Here is a 19,687-nt window from a genome sequence, read left to right as displayed (position 1 = left end):
AAGGTAAAAGCCACAATTAATTAATCGTAAAGATTCCTGAATACTGTTACTTTCCAAAAAAGATGATGTTGGAACCATATCGGCAGATGTGGCGCCAAAATAAAGGTCAATGCACAGATACTGGTCCATTTACCTAACGTAATGTTGAATTGGTAGGAATTTAGATGTTAGCGTGACATCTGTTATAAAAAAGCAAAACAAAACCAAACATAAAAGACTAAAATAAACGTAAACATTTGGTATAGATAACAATTTACGACCTGAACATTTCAAACACTTCCCCTGGGGGATTAATAATTGGTCCTATATTAAAGCAATACTTACCGATCTGGCATTTCACTCAGCACAGCACAAACATTTGAAAATCAACAGCTCCACCTCCCTCACAAGTCCCACCCACCTCTCCCTCCTCCTGCATCTCCACGAGCCCCCTCCCTCCCCGCTGCATGCGTTGGCATGGCAACGGTAAACAGAACAGGAACGCGAGTGAAACGGGAACAACACAAACAAACACAACACCGGAGTTTTAAACCGTATAAACGGACTCAGTGATGATGACTGATGAGTTTTATAATAAACTGTTGTTAGCCTACTGCTACTGGAGACGCAGGGGAAGTGATTGTTACAGATTACAGTTCTCAACGAGCCGGGCTGGCGGCCGGACCAGCGCCACCTGATGCGCTGGTTCAGGGCCAAAATAAATCCAGACCGAGCCGAGTCGAGCCGCGCCGGTCCGGAGTTCAACCGGGTCCGGACCGCTGAGAACTCACAGAGCTAACAGTAGCCTAGCCGTTAGCACAGAGCTAACAGTAGCCTAGCCGTTAGCACAGAGCTAACAGTAGCCTAGCCGTTAGCACAGAGCTAACAGTAGCCTAGCCGTTAGCACTGGATGCTTTATAGACACATGTGACTTCCTGTGTTTACGTATCACTCGGGGCTGATCACTATCAACGTTACAATATCAGACATGAAACTCCGCGACCAGCTGCGGCTGCAGTTATTGGTCTTTTAAAAAACTATTTATTTCCAAAAACCTTCTTTCTTGTGTGTTGTGACTCTAGTCTCCTCTGCTCTGTGTCCTGCTACTGCTCTGTCAATAAGCGTTCTTCCTGGTCGGGAGGGGGGAGAGGAGGAGAGGGGTGCACAAAGTGATTACATATTAAGTAGGTTCGGTCGCTTGTCAAATCTTATTTATCGGACCGAATAATATTATTGGTCAGACTTTTCTCAGAATTATATGAGAATGAAAAAATGATGAGTTTTTAACCCTGTTGGGTTTCTCTTACATTTTAATGTATCATCAGATTATTAATAGCATTTTAACTTAGACAAAGAAATGTGCAAAAGTTCCAGAAAGGTAAGTATTGCTTTAATAGATACTGCAAATGTTTTGTGTAAACAGTGAGTAATGTAATTATATTTTGACTATATTTGAGCATTTTACACATTCTTAGTGTTGTGAAATGAATGAATGCATAATAATCGTGATAATTGTAGTACCGTGATTATTTCTTTGACAATAATCGTACCAAGAAAATGTAGAATCGTGACATCTCTATTCAACGCTGCTCTTCCTCAAACCAGTTCCTTTACTTCCTCTTGTTTCCCTGCTTTCATTAGTGCATTCTGTCAATTTTTTAAATATTATGGTTATTATGTCTTATTTCAATTAATCTTAATACTGTATCTGTTCCCACTTTACCTGCCCAGGGACTACAGGCGGAAATTAGCAATTGTTGCTATAACCTGGCCCAAAGCATCTCTTCTTGTTTTACAAGATTAATGTTTTTTGTGCATTGTCCCTGTTTTAAATAAATAAATTCATTCATTCATTTAGTTTCTGACACATTCAGGTCAAAGAAGCTTAATCTCACATCAGATTCAGGACTGGACCAGGTTTCTGTTTGTCTGAGGACACGTGTCTGTTCATTTTCATTTCATTTCGATTCTTTATTGAACATGTCATAGGCTAATAAAAACAAAAACAAACCAAGTAACAAAAATAAAAAAAAAATTTAAAAAAAAATCATATAAGTGCATATTGGCAATCATCATCTCTAAAAGAAGATTGCCTGCCATGTTCAAAAGGGGTAAGAAGAAGTTAAAAACTTTTCTGGTCCTACCCCCTCTATTTATATACTGTTAATCAAAATAATAATGACAATAATAAGTTGTACATATACATATACACATATACACACTCACATGCACACATATATACACATACACATACATATACATACGCACACATACATAAACACATATACATGCATAAAACAATCATAGTAATATATGTATTCAGGATAATTAGTCCCGTCCCTAAAATAGAAAAACAATAAAATAAAACAAAACGTTAGTCCACCGCATAGGAACTCAGGGTTTTGTTTCTAAATAATCTCTTTAGTTCATTTAAGTTGTTACACATTTTCAGGTCGTTGCTGCAGTTATTCCACAAATTAACTCCTTTTGTTGTGACACAGTGGCGTTTCATGTTGGTCCTTACTGGTGGTTTTTTAAATATACATTTTCCTCTCAGGTTATGCATACTTTCCCTCAACTGGAACAACCCTTGGATACTGCTAGGTAGTTGTTGTTTTATTACTTTATACATGATTTGGATAGTTTTAAGATCAACCAGATCGTGGAATTTTAAGGTTTTAAGTTTGATGAAAAGTGGATTTGTAGATTCCCTAAAGGGGGTTTTATTAACAATTCTTATTGCTCTTTTTTGGAGCAAAAAGATTGGTTCTATATTGGTTTTATAAGTGTTCCCCCACACTTCCACACAGTAGGTGATGTATGGAAGAATAAAGGAATAGTACAATGTATATAAGGAGGCTTGATTTAATAGATCTTTGGCTTTATTTAGTATTGCAATTGATTTGGATACTTTGGCTTTAATATAATTCTGTTCACTAACACCATGATGTAACAATCTGCCACATTTTGTAATGAAATTCTTGAACGCAATTTGTAATAAACTTTGTCCTGTGGTATATTTTGATGTCGATGCTGATGAAAAGACGACCACTCGGACACGTCTTCTTTGTAGATAGTAAAAAAAAGAGTTTATTACAAAAAAGATGTAGCCTAGTGTCAAAAAGCCGAATCTTCGAGAAGCCTCTGGAGCCAATTATGAGACCTCTGGGTCTGGGCCAAAAGTCCTGAGGTAGAAAATACACTACAGTCCCATCCTATAATAACTTGTTACATAACGCACCAAATTATTACACAACGCGCGTGTTGAAAAAACAAGTATTAATTCTGTGCATTATGTAACAAGATGGGACAAAGTTTATTCCATGTTGCGTTCAAACATCTGATCAACTATGTTTGATTGATAAGTTATTGCTCACTGGTTGTTACCACGGTGACAGGAAAATCTCTTGCTGTCGTTTTAACCGTTAAAGGGATAGTTCAACATTTAGTCAAACTGGCCCATCACCATAATCCCTATAGTCATAGCAGTAGGTTCGTTACCTTTAATTGTCGGTGCAAGCTGTTTTTAGAACGGCGGAGCAGAGCCGTGAGCTCCTCAGAGCTACGCTACGGAGGCTCATTATGGGATTTCTTGGTTTCCCTCATCAAACTCATCAAATACACAATCCAACAACTCCACAACGCTCTGGTGGACAAGTTGTGAGCTGCACATTCACCACGCTATGAGATAATAACACAACGTTACCACACAGAGTTGTTTTAGAGGGAAATTCATGCAAAACCGCTGATGCACGTTGCCTTCAGGCAGGGCCGGTCTTAGGATTTTGGTGGCCCCCTAAACAAGGTTTTTGTTTGTGGCCCTGCACTCTAAGCTCAAACACCAAATCACTGGTTAAAACTGAATACAGACGTGTTTATCCCTCTGAGGTTTGAGGCCATTTTCTCGACTTTTACATATTTTCTTAAATGTATCTTTTTAAGATACTTGCAGATGTAACAATACTCAAGTGTTTTATGTCTAAATATTAGAACCTCCGCTGTAAGCACACTGAGGCCAGTTTGTCCTACAACACTGTAGAAAGAAATAATTTAGGACAAATGCTGGAAATTTGAGGTCTGCTTTTTGAAAAATGTCAAATCCCTTGTGAAAACACTCCTTCAGTCATGAGAACGAACTGTTTTGGTGCTTGAAATAGGATATGAATACAGTAATAGATAAGTGTAGAAAACAAGTCTAAAATGACATTTTGTAAGATTGTTTTTTGAGCACAAATGTTGTCATTCTGCCGTTCTATTTTCACCAAATGTCTCAAATGTGAGATAAAAGAAGCTGAATATTGACTTCACATTACATATAAAGCTCATAGCTGCACGTGCAGACCTCAGGATGTTTAAATGACTTGATGAACCCCGGTACCTCTCTGATCATGTGGCCCCCCACCTAACGGCTGTGGCCCTAAACAACCACATAGAGGGTTTATGCCAGGGGCCGGCCCTGGCTACAGCGACAGTTTTTCACCAAGCAGTCTCTGTGTTTCCCTCTAAAACAACTGTTGTTGAACTACCCCTTTAAAAGACTGAAGCTTGTAGCAGCACATCTCCACTGCCCCCCCCCCCCCCCCCCCCACCTGTAGAAGCTGCAGGTGAGTGAACAGAGTAAAGAGTTAAAGTTGTTACCTGCTGCAGCGTCTCAGTCCTCTCTGCTCCGCGTCCACGTCTCCGTCTGTTCACCACCACCGTGTCAGCTGCAGCTGACGACCACACACACACACACACACACACACACACACACACACACACACACACACACACACACACACACACACACACACACACACACACACACACACACACACACACACACACACACCCCCCCCCCCCCCCCCCCCCCCCCCCCCCTCCCACAGCAGCAGCAGTGATGAGACGTGACAACCAGAGTGATAGATATAGATATAGATACAGCTGAACGATGACACCACTGCACTGACCCCCATTAAAGGTAAAATCCCAACAATAATATGAGCTGAAAGATAAGAAGCAGTGCTACATGCTGCATATTCTAGGGTTCATATCAGCTTTAAGATGGACTGCACCTAACAATCTGTTTTAAATGGCTGTGAAAAGACATTGACTCATTTACTTACTGATGCACCTAATAATATGGAAGATTTGTTAAAATACTTTAAATATGATTATACAACAGTTACTACAACTTGTTAAATGTTTAAATATATTAAAGAACTGAACAGCAGCCTAAAGAACAGATAGGCAACAATGGGTTGTGTAATCCCCAGTTGTTCCCATATATATGCTTTTATATTGATATTTCATGATGTTTTTATAGGTTTTATAAATGTTTTGTATTTATTCTGTCTTGTGTGTGTTGTGTGGTTTCACAGTGGGGAAGCAACGGGAATCTCGTTGAATTCTTTTTTCAATGACAATAAAGGCAATCTATCTATCTATCTATCTATCTATCTATCTATCTATCTATCTATCTATCTATCTATCTATCTATCTATCTATCTATCTATCATTGTGTGACATTAAATATAATATATGTAGACATGTATTGACATTATGATCTGTAAGTAAACTCTGCGTACCACTACTGACCTAGGGAGCTGTCTTGTATTGTCTGTAGTGTGTACTGTTGTGTTGTGTATCTGTATCTGTATCTGTCAAAATCTATTGCAATTCTTTATAAAGACCAAGCTTTCCTCTCTCAACAATCACTAGTCACATTATATTATTCATTAATTGCCCCTTATATGACATATTGCATTGAGGTCTGGGGAAACACATACAGAACAAATACAAATTCTATTTTTTTATTGCAAAAAAAGGCTGTAAGAATCATCAGTAATAAACCTTTCCGTGAGCCAACCAACCCACTGTTTAGTCGAATGAACATTTTGAAATTCAGGGACTTAGTTGATTACATTACAATACAAACCATGTACAAAGCAAAAAATAAACTTCTTCTGACCTCCAGATATCCAGAATCTGTTTAAAATGAAGGATTCCAGTTAGAACCTGAGAAGACCACTATTATTTGAGAAACCAAAGACTCAAACTAATGTAAAAAATCCCTGTCTTTCTGTTAGAGGGGTGAACATCTGGAATAATTGTCCTGAAAATATTAAATTATGCTGTACTCTAGTCAGCTTTAAAAGACTTTATAAGAACAACATAATTTCTCGTTACAGTAGGAAAATGAAGTTAAATGATTTTGTACTATTTTGGGTTACGCGCTGTACAATTCTTTATTTTGTTGTGATCAGAAATTTAAGTGTACTGATTAATTTTAAAATGTCTGTGATCTGATCCTATTGTATTAATGCGTATATATATATATCTTTTATTTATTTAAATTTTTTAAGGTAAAAGGGGTCGGGGTATATAAGCTTTGGTTTCAACCTACACCCTTTCGGTTATATAAGCTTGATATACCGAAATAAATAAATTCATTCATTCATATTTTTTTATTTTATTTTATGTTACTTTATTTTTTGTGTTTTATGTTTTATTTGAACATGGATTACATTGAATGAGACATAAATTGCATTAATACATTGTAAAGATGTTGTATGGACCCCAGGAAGAACAGCTTTGGCATCGCCATAGATGATGGAGATCTGAATAAATAAAAAATAAAAAAACATCTCTGTCCCGTCTGTCCGTCCTGGGTGATGATCCCTCCTCTGTTGCTCACCCTGAGCTTTCTCCTGGTTTTCCCTGTTAAAAGGGTTTTCCATCACTGAAAAACTCTACATCTTACCAAGAATATTTGTCTTATTTCTTGTCAAAATGTCTCATTTCTAGTCAAAACTAAACTCTTTCCACTTAAAATAAGACTCATCACCTAAAAATGAACTTGTTTTTAGATCATTTTCACTTGTTTCAAACTAATTTTCACTTGAAATAAGTAGAAAAATCTGCCAGTCAAAGCAAGTTTTTTGTGTTTGTAATAAGAAAGAAAAACTTGCTCCACTGTCAGATTTTTCTACTTATTATGCAGTGATGGAGTTTCTCCTCAGTGGATGTGAGGGTGTAAGGACAGAGGATGTTGTTATGATGGGATGTAAAGCCCTTTGAGACAAATCTGATACAAATAAAACTGCCTTGCCTGTTGCTATAGACGAAGGATGTCAGAGCTGAAGAAGAGGAGTAGGATGAAGGTCGACACACTGAGCCTGGTGTAAAACAACTTGTTTATTAGAGATCAATAAGGAAACAGACTCATCAATAACATCAAGCAATAAATAAATCAGCTGTCAATCAATCATCTCCCATGGCAACGAGGAGCTCTTCTTCTTCTTCATCATGATGGAAGCAGAGATAAGACCGGGGTCTCCTGGTCCTGGTCCTGGTCCTGGTCCTGGTCCTGGTCCTGGTCCTGGTCCTGGTCCTGGTCCTCCATGATGGACCTCAGAGCCTCCAGAGCCTCCACCGACACCGTCAGAGTCCCAACCACCTCACTGCTGTCCTCCAGCCCCACCACTGACACACACACACACACACACACACACACACACACACACACACACACACACGGTTGTAAAAGATATGATTTACGAGGAAAACTCAAATTGCAACAGCAAAGTGTAAGATCGACTCTTAAAAGAATGTGTGTTTCTGTCGGAGGGGTTGTTCTATGGAATAGTTTAGATGTAGAGATTAAACTCAGCAAAAGTGTTCATCAATTTAAAAGTAAGTTTAGAAAAGGAGTGTTTGAAATGTATAGCAGAGAGGAGGAGAGATAAATGATGTAAACTAATGAATGACTGTGGGGAGGAGGAGGTTTTGGAGAGTAACAACATGCACCGATAATTAAAGGAGATGAACCTGCTGCTGTGACTATAGGGGTTATGGTGAGAGGAGGATCTGACTAAATGTTGAACTGTCCCTTTAAGGTGCTGTGTGTGTGTGTGTGTGTGTGCTGACCCGTCAGGCTGCTCTCCATCAGGTCTCTCTGGTCTCTGATGATGTCACTGAGGCTGACGTAGGCCACGCCCACGTCCTCACAGTCCTGGTCCTGCTGCTCCTCCTCCGGCGGCTCGCTCACCACCGTGAACCTGATCCTACAACACACACACACACACTCAGCACCTGTACACCTGAGTGTGTGTGTGTGTGTGTGTGTGTGTGTGTGTGTCCTGCAGTGCCTCACCTGTCCATGTGGGGGCGTCGTCCCTGCAGCACGTCCCTCAGCAGGCTCCTCCGCTCCGCGTTGTCCTGAGCGTCCACAGGAAACACTGAGGAGGAGCAGACACACAGGTGAGAGGGGGCGGGGCCTAGAGCAGAGAGGGGGCGGGGCCTAGAGCAGATAGGGGGAGTGGCCTAGAGCAGAGAGGGGGCGGGGCCTAGAGCAGAGGGGGGCGGGGCCTAGAGTATACACCGAGTCGGCAACCAAGGAAACGTCACTTCCAGTCAGAGCCGTTACACGGTTGGGTAAGATATAAAAGTTCAGGTTGTGGTTTTTCAGTTTATTTGCGGTGCAAAATGCAGCTTCTTCTGGACATTTCTGCTATGACTTTTCTCTGTGGGCCGAAGTTTGGTTGAAATCGGGCCAGAGGCGACTTTCGAAAATTTTAACCCCGGCGGGTGTCGGAAAAGTTTTTTTTTTGACCAAATATCAAATTTCTCCAAATTCATCCCCCTCTCTCTGTCTTTTTCTTTCTTATTTCTTTCTTTCTTTCTTTCTTTCTTTCTTTCTTTCTTTCTTTCTTTCTTTCTTTCTACCCCTCTCTATCTCCATCTATCTACCTCTTTCTATCTATCTATCCCATCTTTCTTTCTGTCTTTCTACCCCCTTTCTCTGTCTTTTTACTCCTTTCTTTCTTTCTTTCTTTCTTTCTTTCTTTCTTTCTTTCTTTCTACCCCTCTCTCTCTGTCTTTTTCTTTCTTCCTTTATTTCTTTCTGTCTTTTCTTTCTTTCTACCCCCTTTCTCTGTCTTTTTACTTCTTTCTTTCTTTCTACACCCTTTCTCTGTCTTTTTACTCCTTTCTTTCTTTCTTTCTTTCTTTCTTTCTTTCTTTCTACACCCTTTCTCTGTCTTTTGACTCCTTTCTTTCTTTCTTTCTTTCTTTCTTTCTTTCTTTCTTTCTACACCCTTTCTGTCTTTTTACTCCTTTCTTTCTTTCTTTTCATTCATTCGCACGCATTTCCTTCAGGAAATGCTATCTTTTTCTAGTTTATTTTATGAACACTTCACTTGTCTGAAGTTGAAGTTTGATTTTTTATTTGTTTGTTTATCTATCTATCTATCTATCTATCTATCTATCTATCTATCTATCTATCTATCTATCTATCTATCTATCTATCTATCTATCTGTCTTTCTACCCCTCTCTCTCTCTGTCTTTTTCTGTCTTCCTTTCTTTCTTTCTGTCTTTCTACCACCTTTCTCTGTCGTTTTACTCCTTTCTTTCTTTCTTCCTTTCTTTCTTTCTTTCTTTCTTTCTGTCTTTCTACCCCTCTCTCTCTGTCTTTTTCTGTCTTCCTTTCTTTCTTCCTTTCTTTCTTTCTTTCTTTCTTTCTTTCTTTCTTTCTGTCTTTCTACCACCTTTCTCTGTCGTTTTACTCCTTTCTTTCTTTCTTTCTTTCTACCCCTCTCTAGCTCCATCTATCTACCTCTTTCTATCTATCTATCTATCTATCTATCTATCTATCTATCTATCTATCTATCTATCTATCTATCTATCTATCTATCTATCTATCTATCTATCCCGTGTTTCTTTCTTTCTGTCTTTCTACCCCCTTTCTCTGTCTTTTTACTCCTTTCTTTCTTTCTTTCTTTCTACCCCTCTCTGTCTGTTTCTTTCTTTCTGTCTTTCTACCCCTCTCTCTCTGTCTTTTTACTCCTTTCTTTCTTTCTTTCTTTCTTTCTACCCCTCTCTGTCTGTTTCTTTCTTTCTTTCTGTCTTTCTACCCCTCTCTCTCTGTCTTTTTCTTTCTTCCTTTCTTTCTTTCTGTCTTTCTACCACCTTTCTCTGTCGTTTTACTCCTTTCTTTCTTTCTGTCTTTCTACCCCTCTCTCTCTGTCTTTTTCTGTCTTCCTTTCTTTCTTTCTTTCTTTCTTTCTTTCTTTCTTTCTACCCCTCTCTCTGTCTTTTTCTGTCTTGCTTTCTATCTTTCTACACCCTTTCTCTGTCTTTTTACTCCTTTCTTTCTTTTTTTCTTTCTTTGTGTCTTTCTACCACCTTTCTCTGTCGTTTTACTCCTTTCTTTCTTTCTTTCTTTCTGTCTTTCTACCCCTCTCTCTCTGTCTTTTTCTGTCTTCCTTTCTTTCTTTCTGTCTTTCTACCACCTTTCTCTGTCGTTTTACTCCTTTCTTTCTTTCTTTCTTTCTGTCTTTCTACCCCCCTCTCTCTGTCTTTTTCTGTCTTCCTTTCTTTCTTTCTGTCTTTCTTTCTTTCTTTCTTTCTTTCTTTCTTTCTTTCTTTCTTTCTTTCTTTCTTTCTTTCTGTCTTTCTACCCCCTTTCTGTCTTTTTACTCCTTTCTTTCTTTCTTTCTTTCCCTCACTCTGTCTTTTTCTTTCTTGCTTTCTATCTTTCTACACCCTTTCTCTGTCTTTTTACTTCTTTCTTTCTTTCTACCCCTCTCTGTCTTTTTCTTTCTTTCTACCCCTCTCTGTCTGTTTCTTTCTTTCTTTCTTTCTTTCTTTCTTTCTTTCTTTCTTTCTTTCTTTCTTTCTGTCTTTCTACCCCTCTCTCTCTGTCTTTTTCTTTCTTTCTTTCTTTCTTTCTTTCTTTCTTTCTTTCTTTCTTTCTTTCTACCACCTTTCTCTGTCTTTTACTCCTTTCCTTCTTTCTTTCTTTCTTTCTTTCTTTCTTTCTTTCTTTCTTTCTACCCCTCTCTCTATCTTTTTCTTTCTTCCTTTCTTTCTTTCTACCACCTTTCTCTGTCGTTTTACTCCTTTCTTTCTTTCTGTCTTTCTACCCCTCTCTCTCTGTCTTTTTCTGTCTTCCTTTCTTTCTTTCTGTCTTTCTTTCTACCCCTCTCTCTGTCTTTTTCTGTCTTGCTTTCTATCTTTCTACACCCTTTCTCTGTCTTTTTACTCCTTTCTTTCTTTCTTTCTTTCTTTCTTTCTTTCTTTCTTTCTTTCTTTCTACCACCTTTCTCTGTCGTTTTACTCCTTACTTTCTTTCTTTCTTTCTTTCTTTCTACCCCCCTGATGGCCGACTGTGAACTGATGGAAACGCTGTCTCACCGTTGCTGTAGTTGTAGCTGACGCTGCAGCCCGGTCGCGGTTTGGGCAGCGACAGCGGCGTCTCCTCCGTGGGCGTGTCCAGGAAGCTGTACTCCACAAACAGACGCTCCACGCTGTCGTCACACGCCACCGCTGACCCCTCCCTCAGGGTCAGGGACACCACCTCCACCCGCACACGCTCACACGCCTACACACACACACACACACACACACACACACACACACGGACACACACACACACACACACACACACACACACACACACACACACACACACACACACACACACACACACACACACACACACACACACACACACACACACACACACACACACACACACACACACACACAAACACACACACACACACACACACACAATGTTTGTTGTTGTTGTTGAGGTGTGATGTCACCAGGTGTGATGTCACCAGGTGTGAGGTCAGGGGGGCGGAGCTTCACTCACCTTCCTCCCTGCAGCCGAACCCTGAACGATGCAGTCGTCGCTGTCAGAGTGGCTCGACTCGCTCTCATCCTGATTGGCTGCTGAGGCCTCGTCTGGACACACACACACACACACACACACACACACACAGACATCAACGTGTTGTATTGAAGAGTCTCAATAATGAATAACCAGTAATACACAGAGTCGGTAACCAAGGAAACGTCACTTCCGGTCAGAGCCGTGGGGGAAAACAAAGCGATTCCCCCGGAGACGTACGTGTGAAAACGCAGCATTTTAAACCTTTGTCTAACGCTGGTCCTCTGTCATGTCTTAGTTTTATATATATTGTTTTTTTTGGGCGTTTTTGCCTTTATTGACAGCACAGTGAGATAGACAGGAAAGGGGGAAGCAGAGAGAGGGGGGATGACATGCAGGAAAGGTCTGCCCGACGCGGGACTCGAACGCCTGCGTTGAGGACTGTAGCCTCTACATGGGGCGGCCGCCTTAACCACTGCGCCACGCTGTCATGTCTTAGTTTGAATCACTTGTATCTGCTGACAAAGAGCTAGATATTAAAAAACTCATCACGATCCGGGTTGATTGTTGTCCGTACATTTTAAAATATTGGCTCTTTCACAGTCAGTCACATATAGCCTACATCGAGTCGGTAACCAAGGAAACGTCACTTCCAGAATACATGAAAGACATGTTAGTAGAGTCTAAACCCAGCAGAGCTCTGAGATCTACTGACTCAGGTCAGATAGTGGAGCTCAGAGTTCAGACCAGACATGGTGAAGCAGCATTTAGCTGTGATGCTGCAACAACTGGAACAAACTACCAGCAGAACTGAAATCAGCCCCAACTGTCAGCACTTTTAAATCCAGGTTAAAAACATTTCTCTTTTCACGTGCTTATAGCTGAGAACTTAAAACTTTATCTATTTTCTTTTATTTTACTTTTATTTGCTCTGTTTTTAGTGTTTTGTTTGTTTTTATTCTGTCTTATGCTTCTTTTTTTTAATGTTTTGTCTTTATGTAAAGCACATTGAGTTGCCTTGGTATGAAATGCGCTATAGAAATAAAGATGCCTTGCCTTCCGGTCAGAGCCGTGACACGGTTGGGTATAAAGATATAAAAGTTCAGGTTGTGGTTTTTCAATTTATTTGCGGTGCAAAATGGTTCACAACAACTCTTAGACATCGTCTCCGAGTGTGTAGAGCGGCCGGCGGCGACCAAGGGAACGCCACCTAAACGTCAGACACACACTTCCTCCATAGACAGACGGATGTGACTGACTGTGAAAGAGCCAATATTTTAACATGTACTGACAACAATGGACCCGGTGATGAGTTTTTTAATCTGTAGCTCTTTGTCAGCAGATGATTCAGACTAAGACATGACAGCAGACAAGCGTTAGACAAAGGTTTAAAACGCTGCGTTTTCACACGTACGTCTCCGGGGGAATCGGTTTGTTTTCCCCCACGGCTCTGACCGGAAGTGACGTTTCCTTGGTTACCGACTCGGTGTGTGAGTGCTGAGTGGTTGTGTCGTTGTGTGGTTGTGTGGTTGTGTCGTTGTGTTGGTTGTGTCGTTGTGTCGTTGTGTGGTTGTGTCGTTGTGTGGTTGTGTCGTTGTGTGGTTGTGTCGTTGTGTGGTTGTGTCGTTGTGTGGTTGTGTCGTTGTGTCGTTGTGTTGGTTGTGTCGTTGTGTCGTTGTGTTGGTTGTGTCGTTGTGTCGTTGTGTCGTTGTGTTGGTTGTGTCGTTGTGTCGTTGTGTCGTTGTGTCGTTGTGTCGTTGTGTTGGTTGTGTCGTTGTGTCGTTGTGTCGTTGTGTGGTTGTGTCGTTGTGTCGTTGTGTCGTTGTGTCGTTGTGTCGTTGTGTTGGTTGTGTCGTTGTGTCGTTGTGTCGTTGTGTTGGTTGTGTCGTCGTGTCGTCGTGTCGTTGTGTCGTTGTGTCGTTGTGTCGTTGTGTCGTTGTGTCGTTGTGTTGGTTGTGTCGTTGTGTCGTTGTGTGGTTGTGTCGTTGTGTCGTTGTGTGGTTGTGTGGTTGTGTCGTTGTGTGGTTGTGTGGTTGTGTGGTTGTGTGGTTGTGTCGTTGTGTTGGTTGTGTCGTTGTGTGGTTGTGTGGTTGTGTCGTTGTGTCGTTGTGTCGTTGTGTCGTTGTGTTGGTTGTGTCGTTGTGTCGTTGTGTCGTTGTGTTGGTTGTGTCGTTGTGTTGGTTGTGTCGTTGTGTCGTTGTGTGGTTGTGTCGTTGTGTCGTTGTGTGGTTGTGTGGTTGTGTCGTTGTGTGGTTGTGTGGTTGTGTGGTTGTGTGGTTGTGTCGTTGTGTTGGTTGTGTCGTTGTGTGGTTGTGTCGTTGTGTCGTTGTGTCGTTGTGTCGTTGTGTCGTTGTGTCGTTGTGTCGTTGTGTCGTTGTGTTGGTTGTGTCGTTGTGTCGTTGTGTGGTTGTGTCGTTGTGTCGTTGTGTGGTTGTGTGGTTGTGTTGGTTGTGTCGTTGTGTCGTTGTGTGGTTGTGTGGTTGTGTGGTTGTGTCGTTGTGTCGTTGTGTCGTTGTGTTGGTTGTGTCGTTGTGTCGTTGTGTGGTTGTGTCGTTGTGTCGTTGTGTGGTTGTGTGGTTGTGTCGTTGTGTGGTTGTGTGGTTGTGTGGTTGTGTGGTTGTGTCGTTGTGTTGGTTGTGTCGTTGTGTGGTTGTGTCGTTGTGTCGTTGTGTCGTTGTGTCGTTGTGTCGTTGTGTCGTTGTGTCGTTGTGTTGGTTGTGTCGTTGTGTCGTTGTGTGGTTGTGTCGTTGTGTCGTTGTGTGGTTGTGTGGTTGTGTCGTTGTGTGGTTGTGTGGTTGTGTCGTTGTGTTGGTTGTGTCGTTGTGTCGTTGTGTGGTTGTGTGGTTGTGTCGTTGTGTTGGTTGTGTGGTTGTGTCGTTGTGTCGTTGTGTGGTTGTGTCGTTGTGTCGTTGTGTCGTTGTGTCGTTGTGTGGTTGTGTGGTTGTGTCGTTGTGTGGTTGTGTCGTTGTGTGGTTGTGTGGTTGTGTCGTTGTGTGGTTGTGTCGTTGTGTGGTCGTGTGGTCGTGTCGTTGTGTCGTTGTGTCGTTGTGTCGTTGTGTCGTTGTGTCGTTGTGTGGTTGTGTCGTCGTGTGGTTGTGTGGTCGTTGTGTCGTTGTGTCGTTGTGTGGTTGTGTGGTCGTTGTGTCGTTGTGTGGTTGTGTGGTTGTGTCGTTGTGTGGTTGTGTCGTTGTGTCGTTGTGTCGTTGTGTCGTTGTGTCGTTGTGTTGGTTGTGTCGTTGTGTCGTTGTGTTGGTTGTGTCGTTGTGTGGTTGTGTGGTTGTGTCGTTGTGTGGTTGTGTCGTTGTGTCGTTGTGTCGTTGTGTCGTTGTGTTGGTTGTGTCGTTGTGTCGTTGTGTCGTTGTGTCGTTGTGTCGTTGTGTTGGTTGTGTGGTTGTGTCGTTGTGTCGTTGTGTCGTTGTGTCGTTGTGTTGGTTGTGTCGTTGTGTCGTTGTGTCGTTGTGTCGTTGTGTCGTTGTGTCGTTGTGTGGTTGTGTGGTTGTGTCGTCGTGTCGTTGTGTGGTCGTGTCGTTGTGTCGTTGTGTCGTTGTGTTGGTTGTGTCGTTGTGTCGTTGTGTTGGTTGTGTCGGTGTGTCGTTGTGTCGTTGTGTCGTTGTGTTGGTTGTGTCGTTGTGTTGGTTGTGTCGTTGTGTTGGTTGTGTCGTTGTGTTGGTTGTGTCGTTGTGTCGTTGTGTTGGTTGTGTCGTTGTGTCGTTGTGTTGGTTGTGTCGTTGTGTCGTTGTGTCGTTGTGTTGGTTGTGTCGTTGTGTGGTTGTGTCGTTGTGTCGTTGTGTCGTTGTGTGGTTGTGTCGTTGTGTCGTTGTGTCGTTGTGTGGTTGTGTTGGTTGTGTCGTTGTGTTGGTTGTGTCGTTGTGTCGTTGTGTCGTTGTGTTGGTTGTGTCGTTGTGTCGTTGTGTCGTTGTGTCGTTGTGTTGGTTGTGTCGTTGTGTCGTTGTGTTGGTTGTGTCGTTGTGTTGGTTGTGTCGTTGTGTCGTTGTGTTGGTTGTGTCGTTGTGTCGTTGTGTGGTTGTGTCGTTGTGTCGTTGTGTCGTTGTGTTGGTTGTGTCGTTGTGTTGGTTGTGTCGTTGTGTCGTTGTGTTGGTTGTGTCGTTGTGTCGTTGTGTCGTTGTGTTGGTTGTGTCGTTGTGACGTTGTGTTGGTTGTGTCGTTGTGTCGTTGTGTGGTTGTGTTGGTTGTGTCGTTGTGTTGGTTGTGTCGTTGTGTCGTTGTGTCGTTGTGTTGGTTGTGTCGTTGTGTCGTTGTGTTGGTTGTGTCGTCGTGTCGTCGTGTCGTCGTGTCGTTGTGTCGTTGTGTGGTTGTGTGGTTGTGTCGTTGTGTCGTTGTGTCGTTGTGTGGTTGTGTGGTCGTTGTGTCGTTGTGTGGTTGTGTGGTTGTGTCGTTGTGTGGTTGTGTGGTTGTGTCGTTGTGTCGTTGTGTCGTTGTGTGGTTGTGTCGTTGTGTGGTTGTGTGGTTGTGTCGTTGTGTCGTTGTGTCGTTGTGTGGTTGTGTCGTTGTGTCGTTGTGTCGTTGTGTGGTTGTGTCGTTGTGTCGTTGTGTTGGTTGTGTCGTTGTGTGGTTGTGTGGTTGTGTCGTTGTGTCGTTGTGTGGTTGTGTCGTTGTGTCGTTGTGTGGTTGTGTGGTTGTGTGGTTGTGTCGTTGTGTCGTTGTGTGGTTGTGTCGTTGTGTCGTTGTGTGGTTGTGTGGTTGTGTCGTTGTGTCGTTGTGTCGTTGTGTTGGTTGTGTCGTTGTGTCGTTGTGTTGGTTGTGTCGTTGTGTCGTTGTGTCGTTGTGTTGGTTGTGTTGGTTGTGTCGTTGTGTTGGTTGTGTCGTTGTGTCGTTGTGTCGTTGTGTGGTTGTGTGGTTGTGTCGTTGTGTCGTTGTGTCGTTGTGTCGTTGTGTGGTCGTTGTGTCGTTGTGTGGTTGTGTGGTTGTGTCGTTGTGTGGTTGTGTGGTTGTGTGGTTGTGTCGTTGTGTCGTTGTGTGGTTGTGTCGTTGTGTGGTTGTGTGGTTGTGTCGTTGTGTCGTTGTGTCGTTGTGTGGTTGTGTCGTTGTGTGGTTGTGTCGTTGTGTGGTTGTGTCGTTGTGTCGTTGTGTGGTTGTGTCGTTGTGTCGTTGTGTGGTTGTGTGGTTGTGTCGTTGTGTCGTTGTGTCGTTGTGTGGTTGTGTGGTCGTTGTGTCGTTGTGTGGTTGTGTGGTTGTGTCGTTGTGTGGTTGTGTGGTTGTGTCGTTGTGTCGTTGTGTGGTTGTGTGGTTGTGTCGTTGTGTGGTTGTGTGGTTGTGTCGTTGTGTCGTTGTGTCGTTGTGTGGTTGTGTCGTTGTGTGGTTGTGTGGTTGTGTCGTTGTGTCGTTGTGTCGTTGTGTGGTTGTGTCGTTGTGTCGTTGTGTGGTTGTGTGGTTGTGTCGTTGTGTCGTTGTGTCGTTGTGTCGTTGTGTCGTTGTGTTGGTTGTGTCGTTGTGTCATTGTGTCGTTGTGTTGGTTGTGTCGTTGTGTGGTTGTGTCGTTGTGTCGTTGTGTCGTTGTGTCGTTGTGTCGTTGTGTGGTTGTGTCGTTGTGTCGTTGTGTCGTTGTGTCGTTGTGTCGTTGTGTTGGTTGTGTCGTTGTGTCGTTGTGTCGTTGTGTCGTTGTGTTGGTTGTGTTGGTTGTGTTGGTTGTGTCGTTGTGTGGTTGTGTCGTTGTGTCGTTGTGTTGGTTGTGTTGGTTGTGTCGTTGTGTGGTTGTGTCGTTGTGTCGTTGTGTGGTTGTGTGGTTGTGTCGTTGTGTTGGTTGTGTCGTTGTGTCGTTGTGTCGTTGTGTCGTTGTGTGGTTGTGTGGTTGTGTCGTTGTGTCGTTGTGTCGTTGTGTGGTTGTGTGGTTGTGTCGTTGTGTCGTTGTGTCGTTGTGTCGTTGTGTGGTTGTGTCGTTGTGTGGTTGTGTCGTTGTGTCGTTGTGTCGTTGTGTGGTTGTGTGGTTGTGTCGTTGTGTCGTTGTGTCGTTGTGTCGTTGTGTCGTTGTGTGGTTGTGTGGTTGTGTCGTTGTGTGGTTGTGTCGTTGTGTCGTTGTGTCGTTGTGTCGTTGTGTCGTTGTGTTGGTTGTGTCGTTGTGTCGTTGTGTTGGTTGTGTCGTTGTGTCGTTGTGTGGTTGTGTCGTTGTGTCGTTGTGTCGTTGTGTCGTTGTGTCGTTGTGTCGTTGTGTCGTTGTGTTGGTTGTGTGGTTGTGTCGTTGTGTGGTTGTGTCGTTGTGTCGTTGTGTCGTTGTGTCGTTGTGTCGTTGTGTCGTTGTGTGGTTGTGTGGTTGTGTGGTTGTGTTGGTTGTGTCGTTGTGTCGTTGTGTCGTTGTGTTGGTTGTGTCGTTGTGTCGTTGTGTCGTTGTGTTGGTTGTGTCGTTGTGTCGTTGTGTCGTTGTGTCGTTGTGTGGTTGTGTCGTTGTGTGGTTGTGTCGTTGTGTCGTTGTGTGGTTGTGTCGTTGTGTCGTTGTGTCGTTGTGTCGTTGTGTCGTTGTGTCGTTGTGTGGTTGTGTCGTTGTGTGGTTGTGTCGTTGTGTCGTTGTGTGGTTGTGTGGTTGTGTCGTTGTGTCGTTGTGTCGTTGTGTCGTTGTGTCGTTGTGTGGTTGTGTCGTTGTGTCGTTGTGTGGTTGTGTCGTTGTGTCGTTGTGTCGTTGTGTCGTTGTGTTGGTTGTGTGGTTGTGTCGTTGTGTCGTTGTGTGGTTGTGTGGTTGTGTCGTTGTGTCGTTGTGTTGGTTGTGTCGTTGTGTCGTTGTGTCGTTGTGTGGTTGTGTCGTTGTGTGGTTGTGTGGTTGTGTCGTTGTGTGGTTGTGTGGTTGTGTCGTTGTGTCGTTGTGTGGTCGTGTCGTTGTGTGGTTGTGTGGTTGTGTCGTTGTGTCGTTGTGTGGTTGTGTGGTTGTGTCGTTGTGTGGTTGTGTGGTTGTGTGGTTGTGTCGTTGTGTGGTTGTGTGGTTGTGTCGTTGTGTGGTCGTTGTGTCGTTGTGTGGTTGTGTCGTTGTGTGGTTGTGTGGTTGTGTGGTTGTGTCGTTGTGTGGTTGTGTGGTTGTGTCGTTGTGTGGTCGTTGTGTCGTTGTGTGGTTGTGTCGTTGTGTGGTTGTGTCGTTGTGTCGTTGTGTGGTTGTGTCGTTGTGTGGTTGTGTCGTTGTGTCGTTGTGTGGTTGTGTGGTTGTGTGGTTGTGTGGTTGTGTCGTTGTGTGGTTGTGTCGTTGTGTCGTTGTGTGGTTGTGTGGTTGTGTGGTTGTGTGGTTGTGTCGTTGTGTCGTTGTGTGGTTGTGTGGTTGTGTCGTCGTGTGGTCGTGTGGTCGTTGTGTCGTTGTGTGGTTGTGTCGTTGTGTCGTTGTGTCGTTGTGTTGGTTGTGTCGTTGTGTCGTCGTGTCGTCGTGTCGTCGTGTGGTCGTGTGGTCGTTGTGTCGTTGTGTCGTTGTGTCGTTGTGTCGTTGTGTCGTTGTGTCGTTGTGTGGTTGTGTGGTTGTGTCGTTGTGTCGTTGTGTCGTTGTGTCGTTGTGTCGTTGTGTGGTTGTGTCGTTGTGTCGTTGTGTCGTTGTGTCGTTGTGTCGTTGTGTTGGTTGTGTCGTTGTGTCGTTGTGTCGTTGTGTGGTTGTGTCGTTGTGTCGTTGTGTCGTTGTGTCGTTGTGTCGTTGTGTTGGTTGTGTGGTTGTGTCGTTGTGTCGTTGTGTCGTTGTGTCGTTGTGTCGTTGTGTGGTTGTGTCGTTGTGTCGTTGTGTCGTTGTGTCGTTGTGTCGTTGTGTCGTTGTGTCGTTGTGTTGGTTGTGTCGTTGTGTCGTTGTGTCGTTGTGTTGGTTGTGTCGTTGTGTGGTTGTGTCGTTGTGTCGTTGTGTCGTTGTGTCGTTGTGTCGTTGTGTGGTTGTGTCGTTGTGTCGTTGTGTGGTTGTGTGGTTGTGTCGTTGTGTGGTTGTGTCGTTGTGTGGTCGTGTGGTCGTGTCGTTGTGTCGTTGTGTCGTTGTGTCGTTGTGTCGTTGTGTCGTTGTGTGGTTGTGTCGTCGTGTGGTTGTGTGGTCGTTGTGTCGTTGTGTCGTTGTGTGGTTGTGTGGTCGTTGTGTCGTTGTGTGGTTG

At 43.3% G+C, this 19,687-nt stretch overlaps 1 protein-coding gene across 1 annotated transcript in view; it reads right to left on the bottom strand.

The window, feature by feature from the left end:
- rpgrip1l (RPGRIP1 like) overlaps positions 1 to 19,687 on the bottom strand; it is a gene marked incomplete at its 3' end in the record, with an annotated part of 67,719 nt that overhangs the window by 809 nt on the left and 47,223 nt on the right. The window contains exons 21-24 of the mRNA XM_083974443.1: positions 11,619 to 11,710; positions 11,156 to 11,342; positions 8,114 to 8,198; positions 7,888 to 8,024 (exon numbers count right to left, since the gene is read on the bottom strand). Of these exons, the coding sequence (XP_083830569.1) occupies positions 7,888 to 8,024; positions 8,114 to 8,198; positions 11,156 to 11,342; positions 11,619 to 11,710 (501 nt within the window). The remainder of the gene's footprint in view (positions 1 to 7,887; positions 8,025 to 8,113; positions 8,199 to 11,155; positions 11,343 to 11,618; positions 11,711 to 19,687) is intronic.

This window comes from Trachurus trachurus (genome assembly GCF_905171665.1).
Source record: "Trachurus trachurus genome assembly, chromosome: 6".
Classification (NCBI taxonomy): domain Eukaryota; kingdom Metazoa; phylum Chordata; class Actinopteri; order Carangiformes; family Carangidae; genus Trachurus; species Trachurus trachurus.
Note: the sequence above shows the minus strand (reverse complement) of the source record. Positions and strands in the feature narration are given on the sequence as shown.